The sequence below is a fragment of the Microtus oregoni genome, unplaced genomic scaffold (assembly GCF_018167655.1).
Source record: "Microtus oregoni isolate MIOR12 unplaced genomic scaffold, Mior012 000016F_ref0000370, whole genome shotgun sequence".
Taxonomy (NCBI): Eukaryota; Metazoa; Chordata; class Mammalia; order Rodentia; family Cricetidae; genus Microtus; species Microtus oregoni.
In genome coordinates, this window is record NW_024543075.1 from 2054813 (window position 1) to 2079364 (window position 24552).

Sequence of the window (24552 nt, forward strand, 5' to 3'; positions counted from 1 at the left end):
ATTAAACTCCCCAGAGTAGACTACTAAGAAAAAATGTTTAGAATAGGGAGAAGAAATTAGCAACTAATTTAAAACAGCATTCTAGAACATTCTAGAGTTTAACACACTGAATACAATAAAGGAGGTAAAAAGAACAGAAGAGATATGGCAAAGAAAAGTATAGAAATGTGGTTGAGGGGAATCTTATCCAGAATTATGTATAAAGAATTCAATAAAGGCTGCCTACAAAAAAAAAAAAACCCTTTCAAGTGTACACATTCTACAACAGAAACAAATAGCTTGAAAGTGAAAGGATGGAAGAACATAACATGTAAATAGTAAACGAGGAAATGTCAAAAGGTTTTATGAATCTATTACAGTCATACAAAAATCAGAGGCTTTATGGTGATAAAAGGATCAATTTAACAGAAGGAAACAAAACATTTAAAGAAATAAAAATGACAGGTATAGTAAATATAATTCTAAATTACATAAAAGGATTTAGTGATAAATAAAAAACTAGATAACCCAAGAGTGATAGATGGTTCCACAGTAATATTGCTCAATTTACATATCTGTGAAGATGACGTGGTTAAATCATTTTTCTGTGCAGGCATAAGGCCTTGAGTTCAGATACCTAGCACTTCCATAAAAGTCAGACATGGCAACTCATGCCTATTACTTCATTATTAGACAGGGGAATTTGGGAATGGAAGGTAGAAAACAGGAGTATCCTGGGGATTTACTGGTCAGCCTGCTTAGCTGAAGTAGGGACCTCCATGTTCAATGAGAGACCTTCTCTGAAAAAAATAAGGTGGAGAGTGATTGAGGAAGATACCAGTGTCAACCTCTGGCTTCTATATACACATGCATAGGTGAGTGAATACTCTTGAGTACGCGCGCGCGCACACACACACACACACATTTTTAAAAAGTGATTATAGAAATGTCCAGTGATTACTGTTGAATGAGATAATGGGAAGTAAGGTTCTGTGGCACGCTACAGAACACACATACCCTTGATGTAATGTTAAGGGACAATCTTGACTCTCACCTCTCAATGGAAACAACAGAATTAATGAAACATCAGAATACATACAAACCAAAGTTTAAAAAATACAGAAGACATGATTTATCAGCCTTGATAAATCATAGTTATCCTTGAATTAAGAAGACAATTCAATTTCTTGTATAAAAATCTGCTATATCAGAGCTAAAGAGCCAGGTGTGGTGGCACATGCCTACTGTTTAGCTCTTGGAAGGCTTATGAATTTGAGACCACCATAGGCCACATAGTAAGGTACCATCTAAAAATATCTAAATGGGCTGGTAAGATGGCTTAGTATCTTCAGACAAGCCTGACAACCCAAGTTTGATCCCTGGATCAACTTATATTGGTTGAAGAAGAGACCCAATACCAGAGTTGTTATCTGGTTTCTAGATGCCTGTCATGGCATGAACCTACACTCACATATACCCTATTTGTGACATGAGGTTTCTGAGGTTTCCTTATAAAATAATCCCACTCATAAGGACCTAATCATACACAAGGTTTCACCTCCTCTTACCATTATATTGGCAATTAAGATTTCAGTCTATGAACTTTAAGGAATACCATCTTTCAGTTTACAGTGTATACAAATAGAATAAAAGACAGTTTTTTAAAAGTTAAACACCCATCCATAATGGGTGGGGGACAACAACCAATCCACATGATGGACTAGAAATGAGAAGAGACATCTGTTAAAAAATGCACTGGTACAAGGGATGTAGTTCATCCCTAGATGGTAGAATGCTTGCCTAGCATGCAAAAGCCCTGGAGCAATCCTTAGCTCCACAAAAAATAGGATGTGGTGGTGCATGCTGGTAATCTCAGTACTCCAGTGTTGGAGGTGGGGAGGTTTAGAAGTTCAAGGTCATTCTCAGCTACACAGTGACAGCAGTTGAGATCAACCTTGGCTACAGGAGATCCTGTCTATAAATAAGAAAACAAAAGAACCCATGCATGATAATATACTTAATGGTGGGAGATGGAATGCTTTCCCCTCCAAATCAAGAATAAGTTAACTGAGTGTAGTTGCACACAACTGTAATTCCATCACCCGAGGAGGAGGAAAAAAAGAGTTAGATGTCATCTTGGGCTCTATAGTTATCTCAAAAAAGAAAAATGCTAGCCTACCCTCAATTCAAGAACTCTCTTTCATCACTTCTATTAAACATTATGAAGAGGTTCTAATCATGATAATTAGAGAAGAAAAAGAAACAAGATTGGAAACAAGGAAAATTGTATTTTTGGATGTCATCAAAGTCCTAAGAAACAACTTCAACAAGTTTGCAGCATATAGAAATCAATCATATTTCTATGAACTGTGAGGGATTCTTGAAATTAAGAAAACCAATTTATAATATAAAATCGAACACGTCACAAAGTATTTAATGCTACAGAAACATACACTTAAAATTACTTATGAAAATTTGTGCTTTTTAATAAAAAGAACAAAATTAATAGATCTAACATAAGAAGTATAAAAGTTATACTCCAAGAGTGACAAGACACCACTGAAAGTAAAGGTCTAAACAAATGGAAATAAATCTTCTGTTTGTGATTGGAAGAATTGATGTTAAGATAGTAATATTCTTCCAAATGATATAGAGATCCAATCTTTATCAAAATATCAGCTGGCTTTTCTAGAAAATGACAATGTTTAAAATTATGCAAAATCCAAATGATTCACAATAGCTAAAGCAATTATAAAAGTCAAGTTTATAGGGTTCATGCATTTCAATGCTTATTACAAAAGAATAAAGTAGTATGATCATGGCATTAAATAGATCATAGGAATGAGAATTAGAGTCTGAAAATAAAACCAGATAGATATAGTCAATGGACTTTTGATAAAGGTGCTATCGTAATAAATGAGGGAATGAACAGTTTTTTGAACAGCTTTTCTTCAACAACTGATTGTATGTAAAGGAATTGAGGTTGTCACTATATGTTAAATTCAAATGTATTGGAGAGTTAACAAATAAAACTGTATAATTCTTACAAAATAACATAGAGCCAAATTTTTATACCCAAAGGTTTTACAAAAGTTATTTTAGATATAAATGAAAAGTTAAAGAATAGACTTATTAGACTTTATTAGAATTTTTAAAATTTATTCTTGAGAGTATACTAGAAAGAGAGATGCAATCCACAGGTGTGAAAAAATACTTGCAAATAATAATATATAGTATATATTATAACTCAATATATACAATTCTATGAATTCTTACAAGTCAAATACACACATAGAAAAATGCAGAAGCAGAAAGATCTCTATGAATTTAAAGCCAGATTGCAATTTCCAGGCCAGCCAAGGCTACATTGTGAGACCTTATCTTTAAAAAAAATGAAGACTCTAAATAGAGTAATGAAAATATATAATTGTCAACAAACAACTAAAAACTGTTCAACTTCCATTGAACTTCCATTTGCTATATAGAAAAGCAAATCACAACCACAATGACATGCCATTTGTATCAAGAGATACTACATGTATGTGTGTATTAGAGTTTATTTTATGTATATTAGTGGTTTTGGCTGCATGTATATGTGTGCACTATGTGGATGGCTGGTACCTTCAGAGGTCAGAAGTAGGCTTCAGATCCCCTGGTATTGGAGTTATGGATGAATATGAGCCAACATGTTAGCATTAAGAACTGAACTGAGGTCCTCTGCAAGAGTAACAAGTATTCTTTTTAAAAAATCATTATAAATATTTTATTATCTCCTATAATCTCAGAAATCTGTGGTAACAGAATTTTCAATAGGAAGCATTAATTTATAGCAGGTCCCAAAGTTTTTGTCTACAAAATTTTGCTTTTTTCTAGGCCATTAATACTGGGCATATATTTACAGATGTTAAAACAGTCATTAAATGCAGTTGCAATTTTCAAAAGAAAATAATTCTTATTCTGAAAGGAGGAACATATCTGAGGAATTAGTAACTGATAATATGAACTCAGGTGGAAGAGAGGCATTCCAGGAAACAGTTCAGAATGCCTAATTTTACTGAGAGTCTCTTGGTGGGGAAGAAACTCTCAAGATGTTTGTTTACCAGAGAATGTTCACCCTTTCTGAAGTTCTTGACTGCCAGAAGAGAAGATTCAATTTCATACAAAATTCTGCTTCCTCTGTGTAAATCTGAGATGGAATTTTATCTTTGAGTAACAAGTATTCTTAACTGCTAAATCATCTCTCCAGCCCACCAAATGTTTTAATAAAGGATTGGTGAAGATGTGGAAAAATCGTGCACTTCAGATGGAATATTAAATGCTGCACTCATTTTAGAAAACACTTCAGTTCCCAGAAGACATGGGAACTCAGTTTTCTGTCTGGTGTATTTATACAAGAGACATGAAAATATATGTTTATATAAAACATGAATTTATTTCTGCATTTTTAATAATAATGGAAAGGTGGAGAAAACTAAATGCTCACCGTATATACATACTATAAAATATTGAAGAGGAAATCAAATATTGATATGTACTACAACATGGATGAATGAATGAACTATGAATAAATTCTAACTGAAAAGCCAGCCTCAAAGGACCACATATTATGATTCTATTTATATAAACTGTTCAGAAAATGCTAGTCTATTGAAACAGAAAGTAGATTAGCAATTGTCTGAGGCTTGGAGTGGCAGAATGGGGGAGGCAATGTTAGAAAATGATAATTTAAAAACATTTATTTTCTTTGATAAAATGAAAATATTCTAAAACAGGGTAATGATGGTTAAATAGACTTCAGGCTATAGAAAAATACTGAATTTCATTATCTAAATGATAAATTGTATAATGTGTTAGTTATTTCTCAGTAAATCCATTATGGATAATATGGGGGGAGTATTCATTATCTATAAGTGAGCAAGTGTTTCATAGCACTAGTATCAAAAAGTATATTTCATGGGGCTGGAAAGCTGGCTCAGCAGTTAAAAGTACTAACTTCTCTTCAAGAGAAGAAGGATTTGATTCCCAGCACCCATACGGTGGTTCACAAATATCTCTAACTCCAGTTCCAGAAATCTGATACCTTCTGGTCTTCAGATGCCAGGCATACATATGGTTCACAGACATACATGCAGACAAAGCACTCATACTGTATTCCACAAAAAGGTTACGTTGAAATTCATCAAGATAAAACAAACAGGTGTGAGCCAATGACTCAATGGTTAAACACAAGCAAGAAGAACAGAGTTCAGGTCTCCAGAGCCCATGAAAATGTGAGGTTGGCAAAGGAACTTGTTATAATGCCAGTCTCAGGAAGCAGATATTGAGTTCCTGTAGAAAACTGGCTTTGGAGATTAGCCATAATGGCAAGTTTTAGGTTTGATTTGGAGACCTTGTCCCAAAGAATAAGGTAGAAGAGCAACAAAGGAAGATTCTGACATCCTTAGATTTTCACATGCACCTGAACACATACATACACAAAAAATAATAAAAATAAAAAATAGCTCCTATAAGGATCATATTAATAGGATAAGACAGATAGCTATAGCGGGGGTAAGATACTGAGAAATCATATATTTGACTTAGAGCTGCATTTAGAACACATGGAGAAGAACTTTTCAAAACTTAACAGTAAAGTTCAGTTGGAAAATTAGCAAAAAATTTAAATAAACATTCAATGAATGGAAGACTGTGGAAAAAAACCATTCACTATTATCCATTGGTAAAATAAAGATTTTAACCACAACCAGAGTTGGTAAAATGAAAATGCTGTCAATATTAGATGATCTATAGTAGTCCCAAATTAGAAATGACCTAGATGTCTACGGAAGAGTGAATGTTTAAGTCTTAATAAACTGACAAATAAAACAAATTGGATGAAACTTCTAGAGAATTGTGAAAAGTTATCAAATTCCAAAAGATTTGCTTGTTTCTATTTATATATCAATCTTAAAAAGGCAAATATATAGACTCAAGAACAGAATAGCAATTACTGAGAATTAAGGCATGGTAGGAGGCAAGAGAATTTAGCTATAAAAAAGCAAACAGGAATCCTTGTGGTAATGAAAATATTCTGCATCACTGAACCAGTATTTCCATCCCCTTTAAACTATACTACAGTTTGGATACCACCAGGAAAAACTAAATAAATGGTGCATGGTATCTCTTTGATTATTTTTTACAAATGCATATGAATGTTTAAAATAAAATATTAAAAACTTTAATTTTGGAAGTGTGCAAAAGGGAAACAGCAAGATAGTGGGTAGAGGAGCTTGCTACTGAGCCTAATGACTCAAGTCTGGTCCCCAGGATCCATATGGTAGAAGAAGAGAATAAACTCCCAGAAGTTTTCCTCTGCCCTTCATGTATGTGTTGTGGCATGCATCAGTAAAGAATATATTTAGCTGACCAATAAGCACATGAAAAAGTATTCAACACCATTTATAAAATACATCAAGACTGATATTAGATAACAAAATAATAAATGCACAGTTTTTCTCTTTCAGGACTTTTGGACTGGGGTATTACAGATGAAAAATCATTTTTTGCAGCTACCATGATAAAGTCTAGTTACAGAAAGCATCTTAGTCAGGATACTCATTTTTTTTATGAGGACTGACATACTTGCAAGGGCTTATAGCAAACCACACACACAGCAAGTTCATCTGCCTCAAGGTAAATAGTGACTACACAGTGGAAAACCTGACAGTACCTCCATGAAGTGATCAAAACAATATTACTATTGAAGATCATCATTTAACTCAGGACATGGCATCCTAAGAAAAATACTGTATCTTTTGTGGAATATACCAGAATATACAATCTGGATCTAATCATAAATATAAAAAAATCCTCAAAAAGTGATTTTGATGTTAGTAAAGACCAAGAGAAACTAGAAATATGCAAGTTCATGGTAATTAAAGATACACGACTAAGGGCAACATGGAACATGGACTTAACTCTGCACGGGGGGTGGGTGGAGATGCACCAAAGGATTGTGTTGTGTTCACTGAAAAAAGTGGAACATAGGCATTGGATTATTTCAGTGGCTATATTGATGTTTAATTGCAGAAGTTGATGTGTATTATATCACTTTCAAAGGGAGGAAATGTGATATTGTCATCCTCCTTAAACTAGTACAGTTAGGAAATAAATTGTTAGGAAATACACAGCAAAATGTCTAGGGGTGAGGGACTGTAAAGTGTGCAATGCCTTTTCAAGTTTCCAGAGGAACATAGTGTACAAGTATGCATATAAAAACATTGAAATGAAAAAGGAAATGAGGTTTTAATGTTAATAAGTTTTACCTCAAATCTTAATGAAGGATATGAAGATCCTCATTCCTGCAATTTTTCTATAGTCCATCATTACTTATGAATAAAACAGTTTTGTTATGTTTCAAGAATCAGCTATGAGATATCACAGTATTCCAGTGGTTCAGACTGGAACCAATTTTGCCCTATCTGAGGGGGATAAATTTGGTAATATATAGAGAGTTGTGGGTTACTTTATTTTTGGTTGTGGTAACTGAGGGTGTGCTGTGCTGGCATCCTGGCAGAGACCAGGGACTCTGCTAAACATCCTACAGTACACGGGACATTCAGTTGACAAAGAGTTAGCTCTTGCCAAATGTCAATGGTTCCGCAGTGGAGTATCCCTGCCCCACTTGGCTAACAAGATGGAAAATTGCTCTGCCAATAATGGCTGGCAGGGATGCCGGGAAAGGGGAACCCTGCTTGTGGAAATGTGAGGTCAGACAGCATTTGAGGAAAGCAACCTGGCAACATGCATGCAATTTAACAGTGAACCCATGCCTGTTTTTGGGGTTGAGCTCCATCCCCACCAGTTTCCCAAGTTGAAGCCCTCATTTCTAATATTTCAGAATGTAACAGGAGATCAGACCTTTAAACAGACAGTTAAATTGAGTCCGATTTTACTGGTGTGCCTATAAATAAGGGGAAATTATGACACACAGAGAGTCCCAAAGTGTGACTGTGTAGACAAGACTATGTGAAGACACAGGGATATAGAGACCATGTGCAAGTTAAAGGTTTTAAGAGAAAAACAACCCACTGGTACTCTAATCTCTGTCTTGTGCCCTCCTGTTTTGTGAGAAGCCTGTCAATTCAGCATTTGGTTTTGACGACCTCAGAAAACCAATACATTATGGAAGTTCACTGCATAGAAATAAAAACCTGCACATTGGGAAGTAAGTTTAAGAAAGACTTTTAGAAAATTAGCTTGAACCTCAAGTAAAGTATATTTCAAGCAGCCAAGAACATTGTGGATTAGGTATACTAAGAGGAATGAAGTAGACAATATAATCTTAGATTGGAATAGAAATGAGAGATAAATAGAATTGTTCCTGCAAGCAGAGGAAGCTGTAGTGATACGACTGTATAAGAAGGTGAAGAAAATCATGCATAATGTGGCCCCCGTTTGTTCAAAAACAACAATAAGGCTCCATCATGACATGTATGTTTGATTGCATTGTGTATCATATGAGCATCAGAAAAAAATATTAGAGAATAAAATTATTGTTTATCAGCGTAGGTAACAGAGGAGAACCTAGCAAACATAAAGATCATATATGTACATTATACTCAACTATTATATAATTTTAAGGGAGTTTTTGTTTTGTTTTTTCAAGACAGGGTTTCTCTGTAGCTTTGGAGCGTGTCCTGGGACCAGCTCTTGTAGACCAGGCTGGTCTCAAACTCACAGAGATCCGCCTGCCCCTGCCTTACAAGTGCTGGGATTAAAGGCGTGCGCCACCACCTGGCTAATTTTAAGGAAGTTTAAGAAAAAGAATCCCCACCCCCAAGATTTGTGGCATGAGGACGAAAATGGGAGAAGGTGGAGCACAAAGCTGTCTGATCAGAGAGAACAGGTCTGGTGTTGATAGAACATGGGGTCAAATTTGAGGAGGCAGATACCAGAGTCTTCATGGCATGCTGGGTAGCAATCTACATCATCATATTTTTTCACTACAGCAATCCTTGCAGTAGGCAGTCAGGCAGTAGGAGTTTTTCCTATCATTTTTAAAATTACATTTTAATTTATACATGTCTCTGCACAATACGTATGTATGTACACATATGTGCCTCTGTGTGTGTGTGCGTGCACATGCATGTAGATCAGAGAACAACTTATGGTAACCAGTTTTCTCCTTCTAAAATATGGGTAACAGGGAATTGATTTCAGGTCATTAGGCTTGGCAGGAAGTGTCTTTACCTAGGGAGCCATCTTGTAGTTCCCACAGAACCTTCATTTCACTAATGTATAAGAGAGTCATGAAAAGGCAGTAGGTGGATCAGGACCACAACAATAAATGGTGGGACAGGGCTGTGACCTCAAGGAGCATGGCTGTAAGTACTCTGAGCACTATAAGTTTGTCTCTCTTTAAAGAGCACAACTGCAAAGGAATAATTTAATTTCAATATTTCAAAATACTTAGAAATATTCAAAATACTTGTGGTGGGATGGATATAGGGCAAAATAGACCTGACTGATTAAATAAATAAGTAAATCTATATGGATGGATTTATAATCCATCTTCGTGTATTTTATCTGTGTATGCATACAAATCCGTACCCAAAAATAAAGGACTCTTTTTACGTAGGTATGTGGAACAGGTCACATCCCAAGTTACAAATTACAAAAATAACGCTCTGATTTTTAGACTTTGATGTTGCAAAGGAGCTCTTTTAAGAAATCTGGGGCTTTCACACACTGCATCTTTTCGCTGTAAGCCTATTAAACCAGAAATAAATAACAGTTATAAAAATTTATTGCTTAAAAATTAAGCAAACATTTAAAAGAACTCTAGATTAAAGAGAAAAACATAACACAAAAATTATAAAAAAGGGGGGAATAAAATGGACCATATTTCATACTATGCCCTACATATCACAGCTATAGCTGTGATCAGAGGAAAATTTATAGCTTTTAAAATGCCTCTTGGTAAAGGGACTTTAAATAAGTGAACTAAATATTATTCTTAATTAAGTTTAAAAAGAAAACACATAAATTAAAGATAATTAGGAAGATGGAATTAATAGATATCATACCCCAAAATGACTAAGAAGAAAACAAATATAGACAAAGGTAGTTTTTTGATAAGAGAACATTTTAATAATTAACAGATTAGATAAATCTCTCATGAAGTTGACTAAGAAAAAAGCAAAACTATAAAAGTACAGGCAAGAAAAATTTATAGAAAGAGCATAAACTACTGAAAGAAAATTAGTTGCTACCAAGTGGCATCACAGTTGAAATACTTCAGGAAATTACATAACAATGAATAAATTATCCCTTAAAGCATGCACTAAACTAATTTAGAATACATTACCACAGAAAAGACTAAAAAAGGTTAAGATTTTGTATTAGGTCCAGATGGTACGTTAAATTTTTTTACGTGTGTGTGTGTGTGTGTGAACATATGTGCATGTAGTGTGGTGGTGGGTGCACCTCACAGCATGTATGGAGGCCAAAAGAGAACTTGTAGGGATTGGTTCTTTCTTCCCAAAATGTAGATCCTAGTGATCAAATTCAGGTCATCAGGCTTGGCAGCAGGTATCTTAACAAACTCACTGAGCCTTATTGCTAGCCACTATTTAACCTTTAAAGAGACCATAGCTCTAATGTTTTCAAACTTTTAGAACACAGAACAGATAGATTTCTAACTTGCATGCCAAAGGCATGGTGGAACCTGTCCTACTCTGCTGAGCCAGAGATTCTATTACTCGTAGGATCAGATAACAGGGCTGTCCCTCATACTGCTGAAAAGCTATCCTTATAGCTTTAATAACTGATTGAAGGATCTCCATCAAATAAACATATCTCATAGATGGGGATATTAGTAATTTGCAGTGTTTTGCTACTTTGCAATCAAAGACATCAATGTCGCCAGACAAAAACACTTTGCAAATGTATAAATTTATACAAGAGTTAAAAATTGTGCACAGTTTTAATTTTGATATTCGCTGAGATTCCATCCATTTTTTTTCCAACATCAATAACTAAGGCTAAGTTTCCACATATACTCATCCATTGTGAGTTACCAGTCTTTTACTTAATAATCAAAGATATAACCCTTGCTTGTATTTACACTGTCTCATATGAGAGCCACATATCATCTTTTTACCCTGGAATCAATAACATTTTCTTTTTTTTAATTCTCCCATTTTCTCAATGTAAAGAGCTTTGAAAAAACTGAATGAAAATAATTCACTCTGTGCTTACAATATGGGTGGAAACTGTTTCCCCAGGTTACCACTTAAAACTTATTTTTCGTATTTTCTGCTGTGCAAATTTTATATATTCTATTACCAGCTTTGCTGAGGTACAGCTGGCATATAATAAATGGCACGTGTTTAAATTGTAGGATTTGGTAACTTTTGACATGTGTTGAAATCGCTTCCACAATTAAGGTAATGAGCATATCCAGTGCTCCCAGAAGCTTCCTCTTGCCCTTTTGGACTTCCCCTACCACTGCTCCACCCCTCGGTAATTATTGACCTTTCTGTCACTCTAGGTTAGACTTCATTTTCTAGAGTGCTGTGGTAACAGAAGGCGACAGTATGAACTCTTTGTCTGGCTTCTTTCACTCACTGTAATTACTTGGTGATTCATCCATGTTAGGTGTATCAGTAGTTCATTCCTTTGTACTTCTGAGTAGTATTCCATTTGAAAAACTCTTTTCAAATGTTGACTGTGCTTGGAATGTTTCCAAGTGGAAAAAAAGAGAGAAAGAGCTAGAGACAGAAAAAGAAAGAAAAGAAACCACTGAACTGTTTTTGCAGAGTCCCTGAACTGCTGAGGAGGACATTGTGACCATGACAGATGATGGTTAAGTTCCTTAATGTCTTCACTAACACCTGGTCAGTCTCCTTAATTTTACGCAATTAGTAGTTATGAAGTAGTGTCTATCTGTGTGAACTTCTTCAATAACTAATGATGCTGGGCATTGTCTCATTGTCTTCCTTTCTGTGAAGTATTGGTGTAAACAGTTTACCCATTTTTGTAATGTGTTTTTTCTTATTTTTCAGTTTAGAGTGTCTATCACATATTATATGAATTTTTCAATGAAAATTTTTTATTCTGAGAATTTTTATTTTTTGAACAAAATCAAAATCAAAAAAATCAGGAATATGATTTTAAAATATTTTCAGGGTTGGGGTAATGGCTCAATGGATAACTGTGTTGAAATGCAGGTGTTCAAATCCCCAGCACCCACATTTTAAAAAGCCCTAAACCTGTCATGGCTGCACATATGTATAACCCTAGCATTGCAGGTGGGGTGGGCAGAGACAGGCAGATCCTGGGAGCTTGCTGACCTGTCAGTCTGGCTGAAACACTGAACTTCCAATTCAATGGGAGACTGCTTCAGGGAAAGAAGGTAGAGAGCCATAGAAAAAGATACTAATTCTTTGTCCTCTGCATGGGTATTAACAGATATTCACAATTGTACATTTACATGCAATGCACAACACAGAACACACAAAAACATTTTCTTTCAATATCTGTCTTTCAAAAATGCATGCTTGGGAAGTCTGGCCAATTTATTCCAATTGCATGCTTTTGATGTGTCAAAGATATCCTTAACTACACTGTGTGTCCTGTAAGTTTTAGCCTTTGAATTCAGTTCTATGACAATTTTGACTTGGATTTTGTGGAGGAGGATAAAAATGTTTGAAATGTATGTTCAGTTTTTCCATTTTGTCCCCCCCCCACTGCAAAAAAACCCATAACCTTCACATGTGGTTTAGAAATTAGTTGTCAGTATAAAGGTCCACCTGACCCCCATTCTGTCTCATTGATTTATTTGCTTCTCTATGCTGACACCATACATCCAGGTAACCTTTCAACCTTGTTCATGTTCGAAGTTGCTTTGGTTATTCTGGCTATCTGCATGCTGGTCTTTGACTTTCTACTGAATTTAGAAATCAATCCTGAACCCTGTAGTTTGAGAACCTAGTATGTGTCTACATTCATTTTTCTTAGTTTCATTAGCATAGTTTCACATTTTTAAGGCTACTCAGAGTAGTATTTAAAAGTTTTTAACTCTGGCTTATTAGCAGCTAGAATTTAGAAGTAGAATTGCTTTTTGCAAAGCCACTTTGTGCAGCTGAACTGAATCTGCATAATCAAGTGGCCAATCTGACACATCAGATTTTCTACAGACAACCAGGAAGTCTACAAATTCTGTTTCACTTCTTTTCCAATTTGCTGTTTCTTACCTTATTCTACAGGCAAACATCTCCAACCTAATGTTGAATAAAAGTGTTAAGATCAGATGTTTATGTTCCTGACATATGAGGAAAAATTGGTTTACTGAATATGCAGTAACTAACTGCAGGGTTTTTTTTGTTAATAACCTGTTTCAGCCCGAGGAAGCTTCTATTTTCTATTAGATACTTTGTAATCAGTCATTGCCAAGTTTTTCCAAATACTTTCGAGCATCTTCTGAGAAAGCTATGTCTTTATGTTGCCACTTACTAATAGGGTTCATTTTACTAATTAAAAAAATTAAAACTAACTTTGTATTCCTGACCCCTAATTGATCATTTTGCTTAAAATGTTTGACTTGGTGTTCACAAGTGATATTTATCTACAGTTTCCTTTTTGTAATTTTTTGGCTAGGTTTCATATCAGGATAGTGCTAGTCTCAGAACTTAAAAGGATCCCTTTATTTCATTTTTTGAAAAAAGAAACTAGATTTTGCTCTCTTTTAAACATATGCCAGGATTCATCAGGAAAACAACATGGTTCTGGAGTATTCTTTTATTTCATTGGTATTAGCAGATGATGCTTGGTTTACATCTGCCTGCATTTTACCTCTTCCAAGAAATCTGCCGTTTCATCTAAGTTTTGGACTTTAGTAACAAAGAGTTGTGAAGGATAGTCTTGTGGTTTTACATCCTGTCATTTGCACAAAGCCGAGCATCTCATTTCTGACACTGACAAGTTACGACATCACTCTTTCTCTTTTAGTCTAGCTGGTTAGTCACTTATTGATTTTTTTTCCTGGCCTTAAAAATCAACATGAGTTTCATTATTTTTCCTGTTTTTATTTTCCTACTTTTTTCTTCAAATCCTTATTTCCTTGTGTCTACTTATTTTGGTTTACTTAGCAGTTTTATAGGTCCCAGTGTGAGGCCTTCTCTGAAGTGCTTGCACGGTTCTATCTGTTCCTCCCAAGAATTGCTTTAGCGGTGCCTTTAAACTGTTGCATTTTGTGTTTTCACTTTCAATTGATTCAAAACAGTCTGTCTTTTTTCCTTAGATTTCCTCTCTCTCCCTGTGTTATATAGTGACACATTCTTTGCTTTCCATATATTTCAGAATTTGCCATCTTTTTAATTGATTTTAGTTTAATTTTATTGTATTCAAAGGACATATGACTTGACTAATTTTAAGTTTGTGAAGTTTTTTCACAGCTCAGAATATGATCTGTCTTGGCATGTGCTCTCTTTGTAGCTGGCAGCCATGTTTATTCTGCTGTTGTTGGGAGGAACGTTCTACCAGGGTTAGTTAAGTCAACTTGATTGAAAGTATTGTTTGGATCTGCATTTAGTTTGACCTTTATGTCTAACTACAGCATCTCCAGCAATAGAGGTATTAAAATATATAACACTAGTAATAGATACATACCTCATACATACACCATAGAATCTGATGTGGAATATTTTTATCATTATTTTTCTAAATAGTCACAAATCTGGGACTGTATTTCCTCTTTTGGAGAATAAGTTTAAATGCCAGAAGCATCACTGTTCAGAAGAGTAAAGTGATGAACCCAATTCCAACAAAATAAAAAGTTTAAAGCTTGTGGAGCACTTTCCCATCAGAGCCAAGCTAGCTTTCAGACTCTGTGTAGCAGGTGAACACCACAAAATTATTGGCATAAATATTTGCCTAGAAACAACACAAACCAGTTTCAAAAGAATTTAAAATGACAGGCATTAATGCTCATGTCACAGTAAGTAGATAAAAGCAGGATTAAAACTGAGCATTCAATGTGGACCCAACCCAGGGATGACAGTCATCAAAGCTGGGGTGTAGCCAGGGAGAGGACAGTTGTCCAAAACCTAGCAGCAATAAGACAAAAGCTGTTTTTTTCTTTATCATCTTCTCTGTATTCATGTTTTACAGTGAATATGAGCAGAAAACTCTATCTCTTAAAACTTCAAAGTAGATGTATTTTCTTAAAGATACAGGCTGCAATGTGAAGATGATTAGGCAGATGTACCGGGTGGGAAAGTCCAGCTATGGGACAAGACAGAAATGGCTAAGTAAGGCACTGCTGGAAAGATGCGGGGAAACCAGGCTCTTGTAAGTCACATGACCCTTCTAGGTATACAACAGCCATTACCAGTTCACAATTCCTTCCAAGGTGGGCCCACTGATTCATCTATTCATCCATTATGAAGACTAGACTTGAGGTGACAAAAAAGGAGGTAAAAATGCAGGATGTGTTATCAGTGGCAGTACCAAAGAGAGGGAGAGTCATCAGGACACTGGGAATAGAAATGAGAAGCCAGATGCAGTGCTGATGAGAAGGTTCTGATCCAGGCTCAAAATATACCTAAGAAACTATGATCAGCCTTCTTACTGGCCCCTCCATAGCCTACATCCCATCAGTGAGGTAGGTTCTCTACCCCAAAGTCCTGATCAACTTCCTCAGTATATGGAGGCTGCTGCGGGTCATTTGTGACAACTGGGAGGGTCATTAGAAGTTTTGATCAAGTCCAGCCAAAGTCCTGAGCTACTATCGCACCTGAGACCCAGAACACGTGTGCAGGTGGCAGAGGCACTATAAGCCTACAATTGTCCTACATCAGGTCTTGCTCTCCCACCCTGGTGGCTCTGATGCAGCAAAGTGGGAAGACTGAGAAGTCACAGAAGAACTGTTCTGAAGCTGGCACTGACCTCACACTGGGAGTTTCCCAAGGCTAATCTATAAACCACCTGCTTCATAGTAACATGGGTGCCTGTTACAGATTCCAGGACCTTTCCACAGTCAAGACAACCCAAAGAATTGAAGTAGGTTTGTAAATCTGCTGCAGATAAGCTCTGGCCTATGTGGAGAGAACGTTCTCTGACACAAAGAGAAAGCGTCTGTGTTAAGCAGCAAGCAGACCTAAAATCTGCTCCCTGCAAGAAGTCCCTAGACAAGTTTGTGGAAACAGAATGGCTGCCTTGCACATACCTCTGCGCTCCTCTGTAAAAGAAGCTCTGGAATCAGCCTGAGAACTGACAGTAGAGCAGGTGCGGCAGGGCAGAACACATTCAGCCTGAACCAGGTGGCCTGTATCTCAGCCTACCTGAGTAGCCACATGTGGACTCTGATGGCCCCTAAAGAAAGAAAGTGAATCTGGAATCTTCATAAGGCAAGAAGTGATAACTGGGACTCCTCCCCAGTGTAAAACTAGGCCTTAGAGAGACCTATTATCAAAAGAGAAGACTCAAGGGAAACATACAAAAACAAAGCAAATAAATAAGCCCACACATTGGTAGGTAGGGGAATGAAGGAAATTCACTGGTCTTGCTCTATTCTTCCTGATGTATAAAAGCAAAGGGCCCTGCTTGACCTGCATGACAGGGACCTGCTCTCCAAGAGATGAGCCTCCACTCCAGTACATGAACTCTCTAGAAAATCTAGCCCAAAGCTGAGGCCCTGAAGACCTTGCATGGCTTTCCTGAGCTGTCCTATATGAGAGAAGATATAGCACCTCCCCCAGATATGTGCTCTTCCCAAGATACCCCACAGACAAAAGGTACTATAAACAAGAGTCTACACTACATGAAATTAGACTCCAGGATCTGCAGATGTTGAATTTATCAATAGAGGCTGAAAAAATAAACATGTTCATATGACTTCAAAATGAAAAGTTGTAAAATGAAATATGAGAGAGGTATTAGGTGCTAAAACCAAGGCTGATTTAAAGGTCCACATGAGAATATACAGAAATGAGGAAATAGGAAATATACAATAACTAAAATGACTATTTCATTAGATGTGTAAGGCAGTGGATGAGACATTCCTGTAGTTAGGAATGGCAGCAAGTACAAACATAGTATGAGTAGCCTAAGAAAGACATGAGGCAGCCAGGGATAAGGTGAGACGGTCCAGTAGAAGATTCAAGAAGGGGACTTGGAAGATAGCTCAGTATGAAAGTGTTTGGTTCACAAACATGAAGACCTTGGTTTGATTCCCAGAACACATACAAAACTGTATGATATGGTGACACGTGCTTGCAATCCCAGCAGTGTGGAGGCAGAGACAGGAGGATTCCTGGGGCTCACTGAGCAGCCAGTCTAGCCTGATTAATAAACTAGAGCTCATTAATGAGAGACTCCATCTCTGAGAAGGAGATGGTGTTTCTGAGAATGACACCCAAAGTTGTCCACTGGCCCGCACACATATACATATGTACACAACAGTTCCTAGTAGATATGGGAGCCACTTTGCTCGCCTGATGCAAGATATATGACCTCAGATTCAAGAGTCAGTACCACACCCCATGATTGAAAAAAAATGATCCACCACTTTGATACATCATATTTGTATAACTAAACTCAGAATTTTCAGAGTCATCAGGGGTGAAAAGGTCATGTACAAAGAGATGTCTGTATACAATTTTCCCAACTGAACCATCATCCAGGAGCAAGAAACAATAAAAAGATATAATCCAGCTGCAGCTGAATGCTCACCAAGACCATCCCTGGGGGAAGCCTAGACTCCCAGAAGAAAGAAGTCTAGTTAAATCTGTGAGCAAGCCTCAGTGGTTCACACCAGCAGTGAACAAGTAATGCAGAGGATTGTTTGAATAGGCAAAACTAAAACACTGGGCAACAGCAGCCTAGAGATGTGTATTGTGGGGGCAGGCAGGGTGACAGCACCTAGAACACACCCAGGTCTCCTGAGGCTCGAAAGATGGGTCCGCATGATATAGAGATCATAAAAGTATTTAAAATGTGACTCTATGGGAGCCATAGAAATTCACACACAGGCTGGAGTAGCGGAGTGCACCCAGAAAATGCCTCTGTCACTGACAGCTTTGTGAACTCCTGGGAGTCAGGGCTACTGCTTGACACACCTTGGAAGACCTACTACATTTGTGGGAACAATCAAGCCCCACCCACAGCAGGATCTCTGCATAAATGCACCCATTCCATGGCTGCCAGTATGTTAGATGTCCACTAAGGTCACAGGTGAGTACTCAGGATTCCTAAGAGCAGTAGTAGTCAGGTCACCAATGTTGTGCTTCTCCATGATCTAGGGCCCTGGGCCTTGCTCTGCACCTTCTCCTTGGACCTGGATATCAATCTCTTTTGAATGCTAGTGGCATGTGGCTTGAGTCCTCCAGAGTGAAGGGCAATGCCTATCAGACCTAGATAGTTCCCTGTGTCCTCTCTAAGCTGTTGGCATTACTCCTGTCTCCTGGTAAGAGAGGTGGGCCTTCTGGGGGAGGAGCAGACTCCTGCCTGCTTTTCACAGTGCATCTCTTTAAGGGGGCACACCCCCATTTTCACTGCAGGGTAGACTGGGAAGAGATCCTTTCCCTTACCTGCTTCCACCACTCCAAGTCCACTATACCTGCACACATCTCATAGGTGAGCCTAGAAGAGTTTTCTTAGGATATGTGTGTATCCTTGGGAGGTCCCTGAATGATTCTGGGTCTCTGTCCAGCCATTTTGGTTGGGATAGCACTGCAGGCCACTTCTACCTTCAGCATACACTGAAAGGACTGTCTGCATGTGGATTTTTGCACACCATGAACAGGTATGTGTCCTATGCTAGGACAAGATTATGGCTTCCTAGTTCTCACACACAGATGAGGTCCAAGTCTTGGTTTGGCCTGGCACTAAACGTCAGTGTGACTGCTTGGGATCTGCCTCGTGGGAGCAGACACTCTGGGGCTTTCCCAGTGATATCCCTCCCCCACTGGGATTAGCACCCCGTCTCCATGCCAGAGTGTCCAAGATTCCTAAGAGCCTCTTAGATAAGGAGACTTGGGTATATCAGGTAACCCGTGGGGTAGGGGTTGCCCTGGGTCCTTAGAGGGACCAGACCAGTAGCTCAGTCTCCAAAATCTGGTGGCTCTGGTCTAGGCTGACTTATCTCATTAATAGAAAGAGACAGCGCGGTGTGGGAGTATTCCACAAGCAGTGCTGCTTTCTCCGCTCGTGTACCTCATTAACATGCCACAGACATCACTGCGGACTTCATAACACTAAGCAGGCTGAATGGACGGCAGGGACACTGCTGCCCCGTATTCAGAAAACATCGAGTGATGCTTCTCCTGGGCAGGCACAGGGCTGCATCCCTGCCGCCTCCGCTCACGCCCAACCTGCCCATTAGCATTAGCAGAAAGCCCCTATTTGCATTGAGACAATGATCCTACCCCTGAAGCAGAGCTGCAGGGGCACTGGGCATTTGTTGGCACAATTGCCCTTTGTGCCCGCTCCAGTGGGCAGGCGGGGAATATGTCCCAGGGGCTCATGGAGATGTGGCCAGCCCTGAGCCAAATCCCCATGCCATCTGATGAGGACGTAGCAGCTTGGCGCTCAGTAGAGTGGGGCCCAGGCTGGGTCCTGACAGACGGGATGCCTAGGGTAGTCTTCAGGAGCATAGAACAGCTACAGCCTCTTTCTCAAACACTTCCCACCCTCCTGCCAAGATGTAGTAGTGGGAACAATGACACAAGCCACAGGTCTGCTGCCCCCAGACAAGCTGAACTTGGTGGGCTGGGGCCCTAACACCTGTGAGAAGAAGGATGAGGAACAATATTGTTGGTCATCCTCTGCTATACCTAAAACTGTCCTTACAACTGCCAACAAGCTGCAAGTTTCTGCAACATTCTACTTAGTACCAACACATTCTAGCAGGTCCCAGGCATTGGGAAGAAATCTGAGAAGCCTAAATGACAGAATAACAGAGGGGCATAGCATCAACACAGGAGACAGTGTTGGATACACATTGTCGGTCTGGATCTTTAGTTCACATCCTACCAAGGATGCAATGTCAGTGCCTATTTCCTGCCTGACCACATAGCACATAAGGCTTGGCATAACTCTTGGCAGCCCAGATACTGAAACTGGATGTCCAGTCTCCAACAGGACACTCAAATGAAGCCTTCCCTTGGAGCCTGGGACTCATTGAAGGTAAGCAGGAATAATCCTGAATGAGAGGGTAGATTCTGACTGCAGAAACCAGGCCCACAGGAGCCAGCACTAGGCCCTGGGTTTTCTATCATTGCTAGAGTGAGCAAACAGTCAAAGAGGAAGTGAGATGAACACCTATGCCTTTGGCTCAACCTTCCAGCTCTCCAATAGGATGAGGATTCTCCCCAACCTCAAGTGCTGAGGCCTAACTATCATTTCTTTGTACTTTCAGTCAGATGTCCCCTCCACTTAGGACTGCATCTTGGGCAGGGACTTTGGGAATGTTTGTGAGGTCTCTCCTCCCTGTCTTTCAGAAAGTGGTACTTGGACTCTCCCAATTCATGAATACTTGGGTCCCTTAGATAAAATAGGAAAGCATTTACACAGAACTTTCTTGCACATCCGTATGACATCTCCAGACTCTTTAGAAAAACAACTGCCATGTAATAACCTGCTAACTGATTGAGTCAGAGGATGCAGAACCTGTGGACACTGGGATAGCTGAACCATTTGCCTCAGTATATAGTCCTGAGAGGAATCAGTCAGCAGGACAGTGTAAGGGATTTCCCAGGAGATGCTGAGAAAAAAAAAAATGTGGTAAGTATAATCACATCCCAGTCCCAGTGACAGATCATTATCTCAATACCCACACTGACTCAGAGGAGGAAAAAGGCCAGAACCATTCAAATCAAGTTACAGACAGCTGCTAGAGAATTCAGTCATTCACTGTGAGCTGGGTACTGAAGTTTTCAGAGAGATAATGAGAGCTGCAGGGAGAACTGGGTTCCTTCCACAACCACCTATGCTGTCTCCCAAGGGTTATGCTGCAAATTCAAAGTCTCCACTTTGTATTTGGGGCCAGGAATGTGAGAATCCTAGACCCATGCAGCCGTGTCTCATGGGAAAGTACTCAACAATATACCGTGATAACAGAAACAGTACATGTACCTCCAGAGAAGTCTCTCTGGTCAGTGGATACCTGGTGCTCCTGCTGTGGTCCCCAATAAAGGTGTCTCCAGATCAAAGGAAGGAGGTGCCAAGAGTGCTCACAGCCTATCTGCCCTGTATCTGGTGACCCAGAGGCATATCTGGAGGCATGCCACATTCCCACTCTGTGGCCTGGAAAATATGCCTGACCTCTCCACGTTCCCTTCTCAAGTGTTGCAGAGCCTCGCTGTGGCTTAACAAAGGCAAAACTTGAACTGGGACCCAACATCCAAAGCTTGGACAGGCCTGCAGTCTAATAACCAGGTCCCATGAGCCAGGCCTCATCCAAGCCCCACAGTGGGATGAATATAGAGGAACAGCTCTGGTGAGAGCAGATGTAAACCTAGGGCTTTAAGAAGTGTCTGTCCATCAAGGTGCTGACCCCAATTCCATATGTTCCCATGATTTCACCAACCATTCACTGGCTCTCCAGAGCCTGCAGAGGCCTCATCTCTACCACCCTCACCTCGGGACTTCCCTGTCAGTGGGCAAATCTCTAAGAGGTCACCCTAGCCATTTTTCAAATACAGAAACTTGGGTGCTGAAAAAGAGAGGTCCAGTGAATAGGACGTATGTTCCACCTTCCCTTTTGTGGCAAGGTCAGGCCATGCTGACCCCCAACGTCAAAGGCAGTTGTAGGCCTCCTCTCAGAAGACTGTACTTCCTTTGGAAAGGCAAGGGGAACACGGCATCAAAGCTTTCAGAAACTTCCAGGTCTACTCTGCCTTCCATCCTCCTGTAGCAGAGACCTCAAAGCTATGTTTGGGCTCCCAAGTTAGGCAGAGACTGTGTGTGCAAAGGGTCCTTATGGAGAGAGTACCAGGAGAGGACTGGGGGTGGCATGGAAACTCCCCAAGCCAGACTGACGCTGCTACAGGGTCAGCACTGAGGGCCCTGGCCCTGCACACATGTGTGCTTGCTTACCTGAGCTGTCATAGCCTTCAGGGGAGAAATGGTCTGGCCTCCGATCCTCTGGAGGATCATATGTGATGTGAGGGACATTGAATATTTTCTCTCCGGGACTCATCCCATTATCCTTGTCCAGCTTGAACTTCTTCTTCTTTACCTAAAATGTTCACATGATGAATGGCAGCTCCTGAGCACCATCTGCCAGATCGTCAACCAGCCCCACAGCACCTGTAGAGTCCTGAGTCCAGCCTTGAGATATGTACCCTTGAGGGAACTTGGGTCAGAGGCTGAGCTCTAGCACCCTCAAACATTGATGGAGTGAGGTTTCAGTGTGCTGATGTTGCTGGAGGGATCAGGGTGTGACTTGGCCCAGAGTGGCCCTCTGTGAGCCTTAGCCTAAGAAAGGCAGACAGACCAAAAAAATAAAAATAGGACAATAGTATGGCTGAAGGCCAAGGCAGCAAAGTAAATGGTGGGAGATACACTAGGAGCACTGGAGCCTCTTTAAAGAGGTCTCCTGGCTGGGCGGTGGTGGCACACACCTTTAATTCCAGCACTCGGGAGGCAAAGGCAGGCAGATCTTTGTCAGTTCAAGAATAGCCTGGTCTACAGAACAAATTTCAGGACAGCCAAGGCCACATTAGAAAACCCTGTCTGGGAAAAAAAATCAAACCAAAACAAGCAAAGGGGTCCCCTGGATAAAGTGGGGAAGCAGGTTGTGTGAAGCCAGGGAGAACATCCAGGCAAAGGGAAGAGCAAGTTCAAGTGTCCAGTGACAATTGGAAGCTGGGAAGATTGTCTCTTCAAGGAAAGTGAAGTGAGGGCCAGCAAGAGGAAGAGCTCCAACCTTTTCCTCAGTGCTCCAGGTAGATGACAGGTCTCCTGCCCACAGCTGCTGGAACCTCCCTCCTCTGTGATCTAGAGCTCCTACCTTCCCCTCTGCCTGCTTTACCCAACAAGGAAAACCAGCACCAGGATCCTCTCAAGAGCTTTCTTTTAGCAGTTGATGGAGTCAGCCCATCCTATTTCAGAAGTACTCTCTTTAGACCTATCCTGGTCTTGGCATGGCCGGTCCAATATGGCTCCAAGGGCAGAGGACATGAGGACAGCAGGGATCAGGTCAGATTTCCTCTGAATGGTGGTGGGACCCCAATGAGCGCTACCCTCAATGGCAATACTAGGGTTTCACACTCAGCCTCTCCAGCTTCCTGAGCTGCTAACACTCAATCCCCATTCTGGTGACTGGTAAGATTGCTTACCATGACAGACTTCTTAGGCTTGGGGCTAGGGGACAGCAGAGGGTGGCTCCGGGCAGGCTTCCGGACATAGATCTTCCAGGTGGATGAGTCAGGGTTCTCAGCAGCATAGCACCTCCATGCAGTCTGATAACAGATAGAGGGGAGAGGAAAGAGAAGTCATTGATCCAGCCATTCAGTGGTACCTCTTGGAAAACCTTGAGCTCTTCCCAGAGCCCCAGGCCCCTTCCCTGGCAGCAGGAACTGGCCCTCTAGGGCTAGGAAGGGAACTGTCTTATGCGTCAACTATCAGTCATAACTCAGATGCTAACAAGACCTTTGCCTGTGACCTGAATCCCTCCTGAAGAGTGGCCTCGAGCAAACCTCAGACACATCAGCTAAGGCAGAGTTAGACACTTGGGTTTACCTAGAGAAAGATAGTGGAAAAGGGTTGCCCGGGCCTGTGTGAACACCAGCAGGGTGTGGAACACCAGCAGGGACCAGCATGAGGTGAGGCCTCCTCGAGGCTTCAAGTGCTAGCCTGTGACTATGAGGAGCCTCTGATGATTACAAAGGAATCTCTTGGCCAGCATTCTAGAGGGACAATCCCTTCCCTTACATTACAGCAAGGTGACCCGCAAAAGACCCTGGAGGGGCCTGAGGGAACCAAGGCAGCAAGAAGAGGAAGAAACACATGCCAGAACCTCTTATGGGGACATATCACAATGGCTTTGTCACTAGAGGCCCTATGGGCATAAGAAAGCAAAACTGGTTCAAAGTTCTACGTGCTGGCAATGCTTCTGGGAAGACAGCCCCATTCTGTGACAGGAATCTAACACAGACACCAAACCCAGGCAGGGATACCTATGACCCAGGACAGTTTAGAGGCCCTTCCAAGGGTTGTATGTTTCACGCACACCCTATGTGGGCAGCTCCACTTGAACCAGAGGTGTTCACACAGTGGTTATAGCCACTACTCTGGTTAGATGGTTATGTCCACACTCAGGCTATGTTGGTCATGTAGAGCACCCGTGCTCAGAGTCCTCACCTGACCTCAGCTCGGTTAGCAATAAAAACCAGAGACCCAGTTTGCAACGGTTCTCTTTACCATTGAAGGGCAGTCCAGGTCTCTGGAGTGTTCCTAAGGGCCTAGAGAACAGTAGCAAAGCCCACCATTTCTTCAGTTATATTTAGAGCCTTCTTGCTCTTTGCTCTCAGGCTCTGCTGTCACTAACTCCCAACCTTCTGAGAAGTGGCCCGTGCTGTCTGACTA

At 40.3% G+C, this 24552-nt stretch overlaps 1 protein-coding gene across 1 annotated transcript in view; it reads right to left on the bottom strand.

The window, feature by feature from the left end:
* Kcnq1 (potassium voltage-gated channel subfamily Q member 1) overlaps positions 1–24552 on the bottom strand; it is a 320987-nt gene that overhangs the window by 206363 nt on the left and 90072 nt on the right. Inside the window, exons 9-10 of the mRNA XM_041666328.1 lie at positions 23304–23426; positions 22060–22201 (exon numbers count right to left, since the gene is read on the bottom strand). Coding sequence (XP_041522262.1) covers positions 22060–22201; positions 23304–23426 — 265 coding nt within the window. The remainder of the gene's footprint in view (positions 1–22059; positions 22202–23303; positions 23427–24552) is intronic.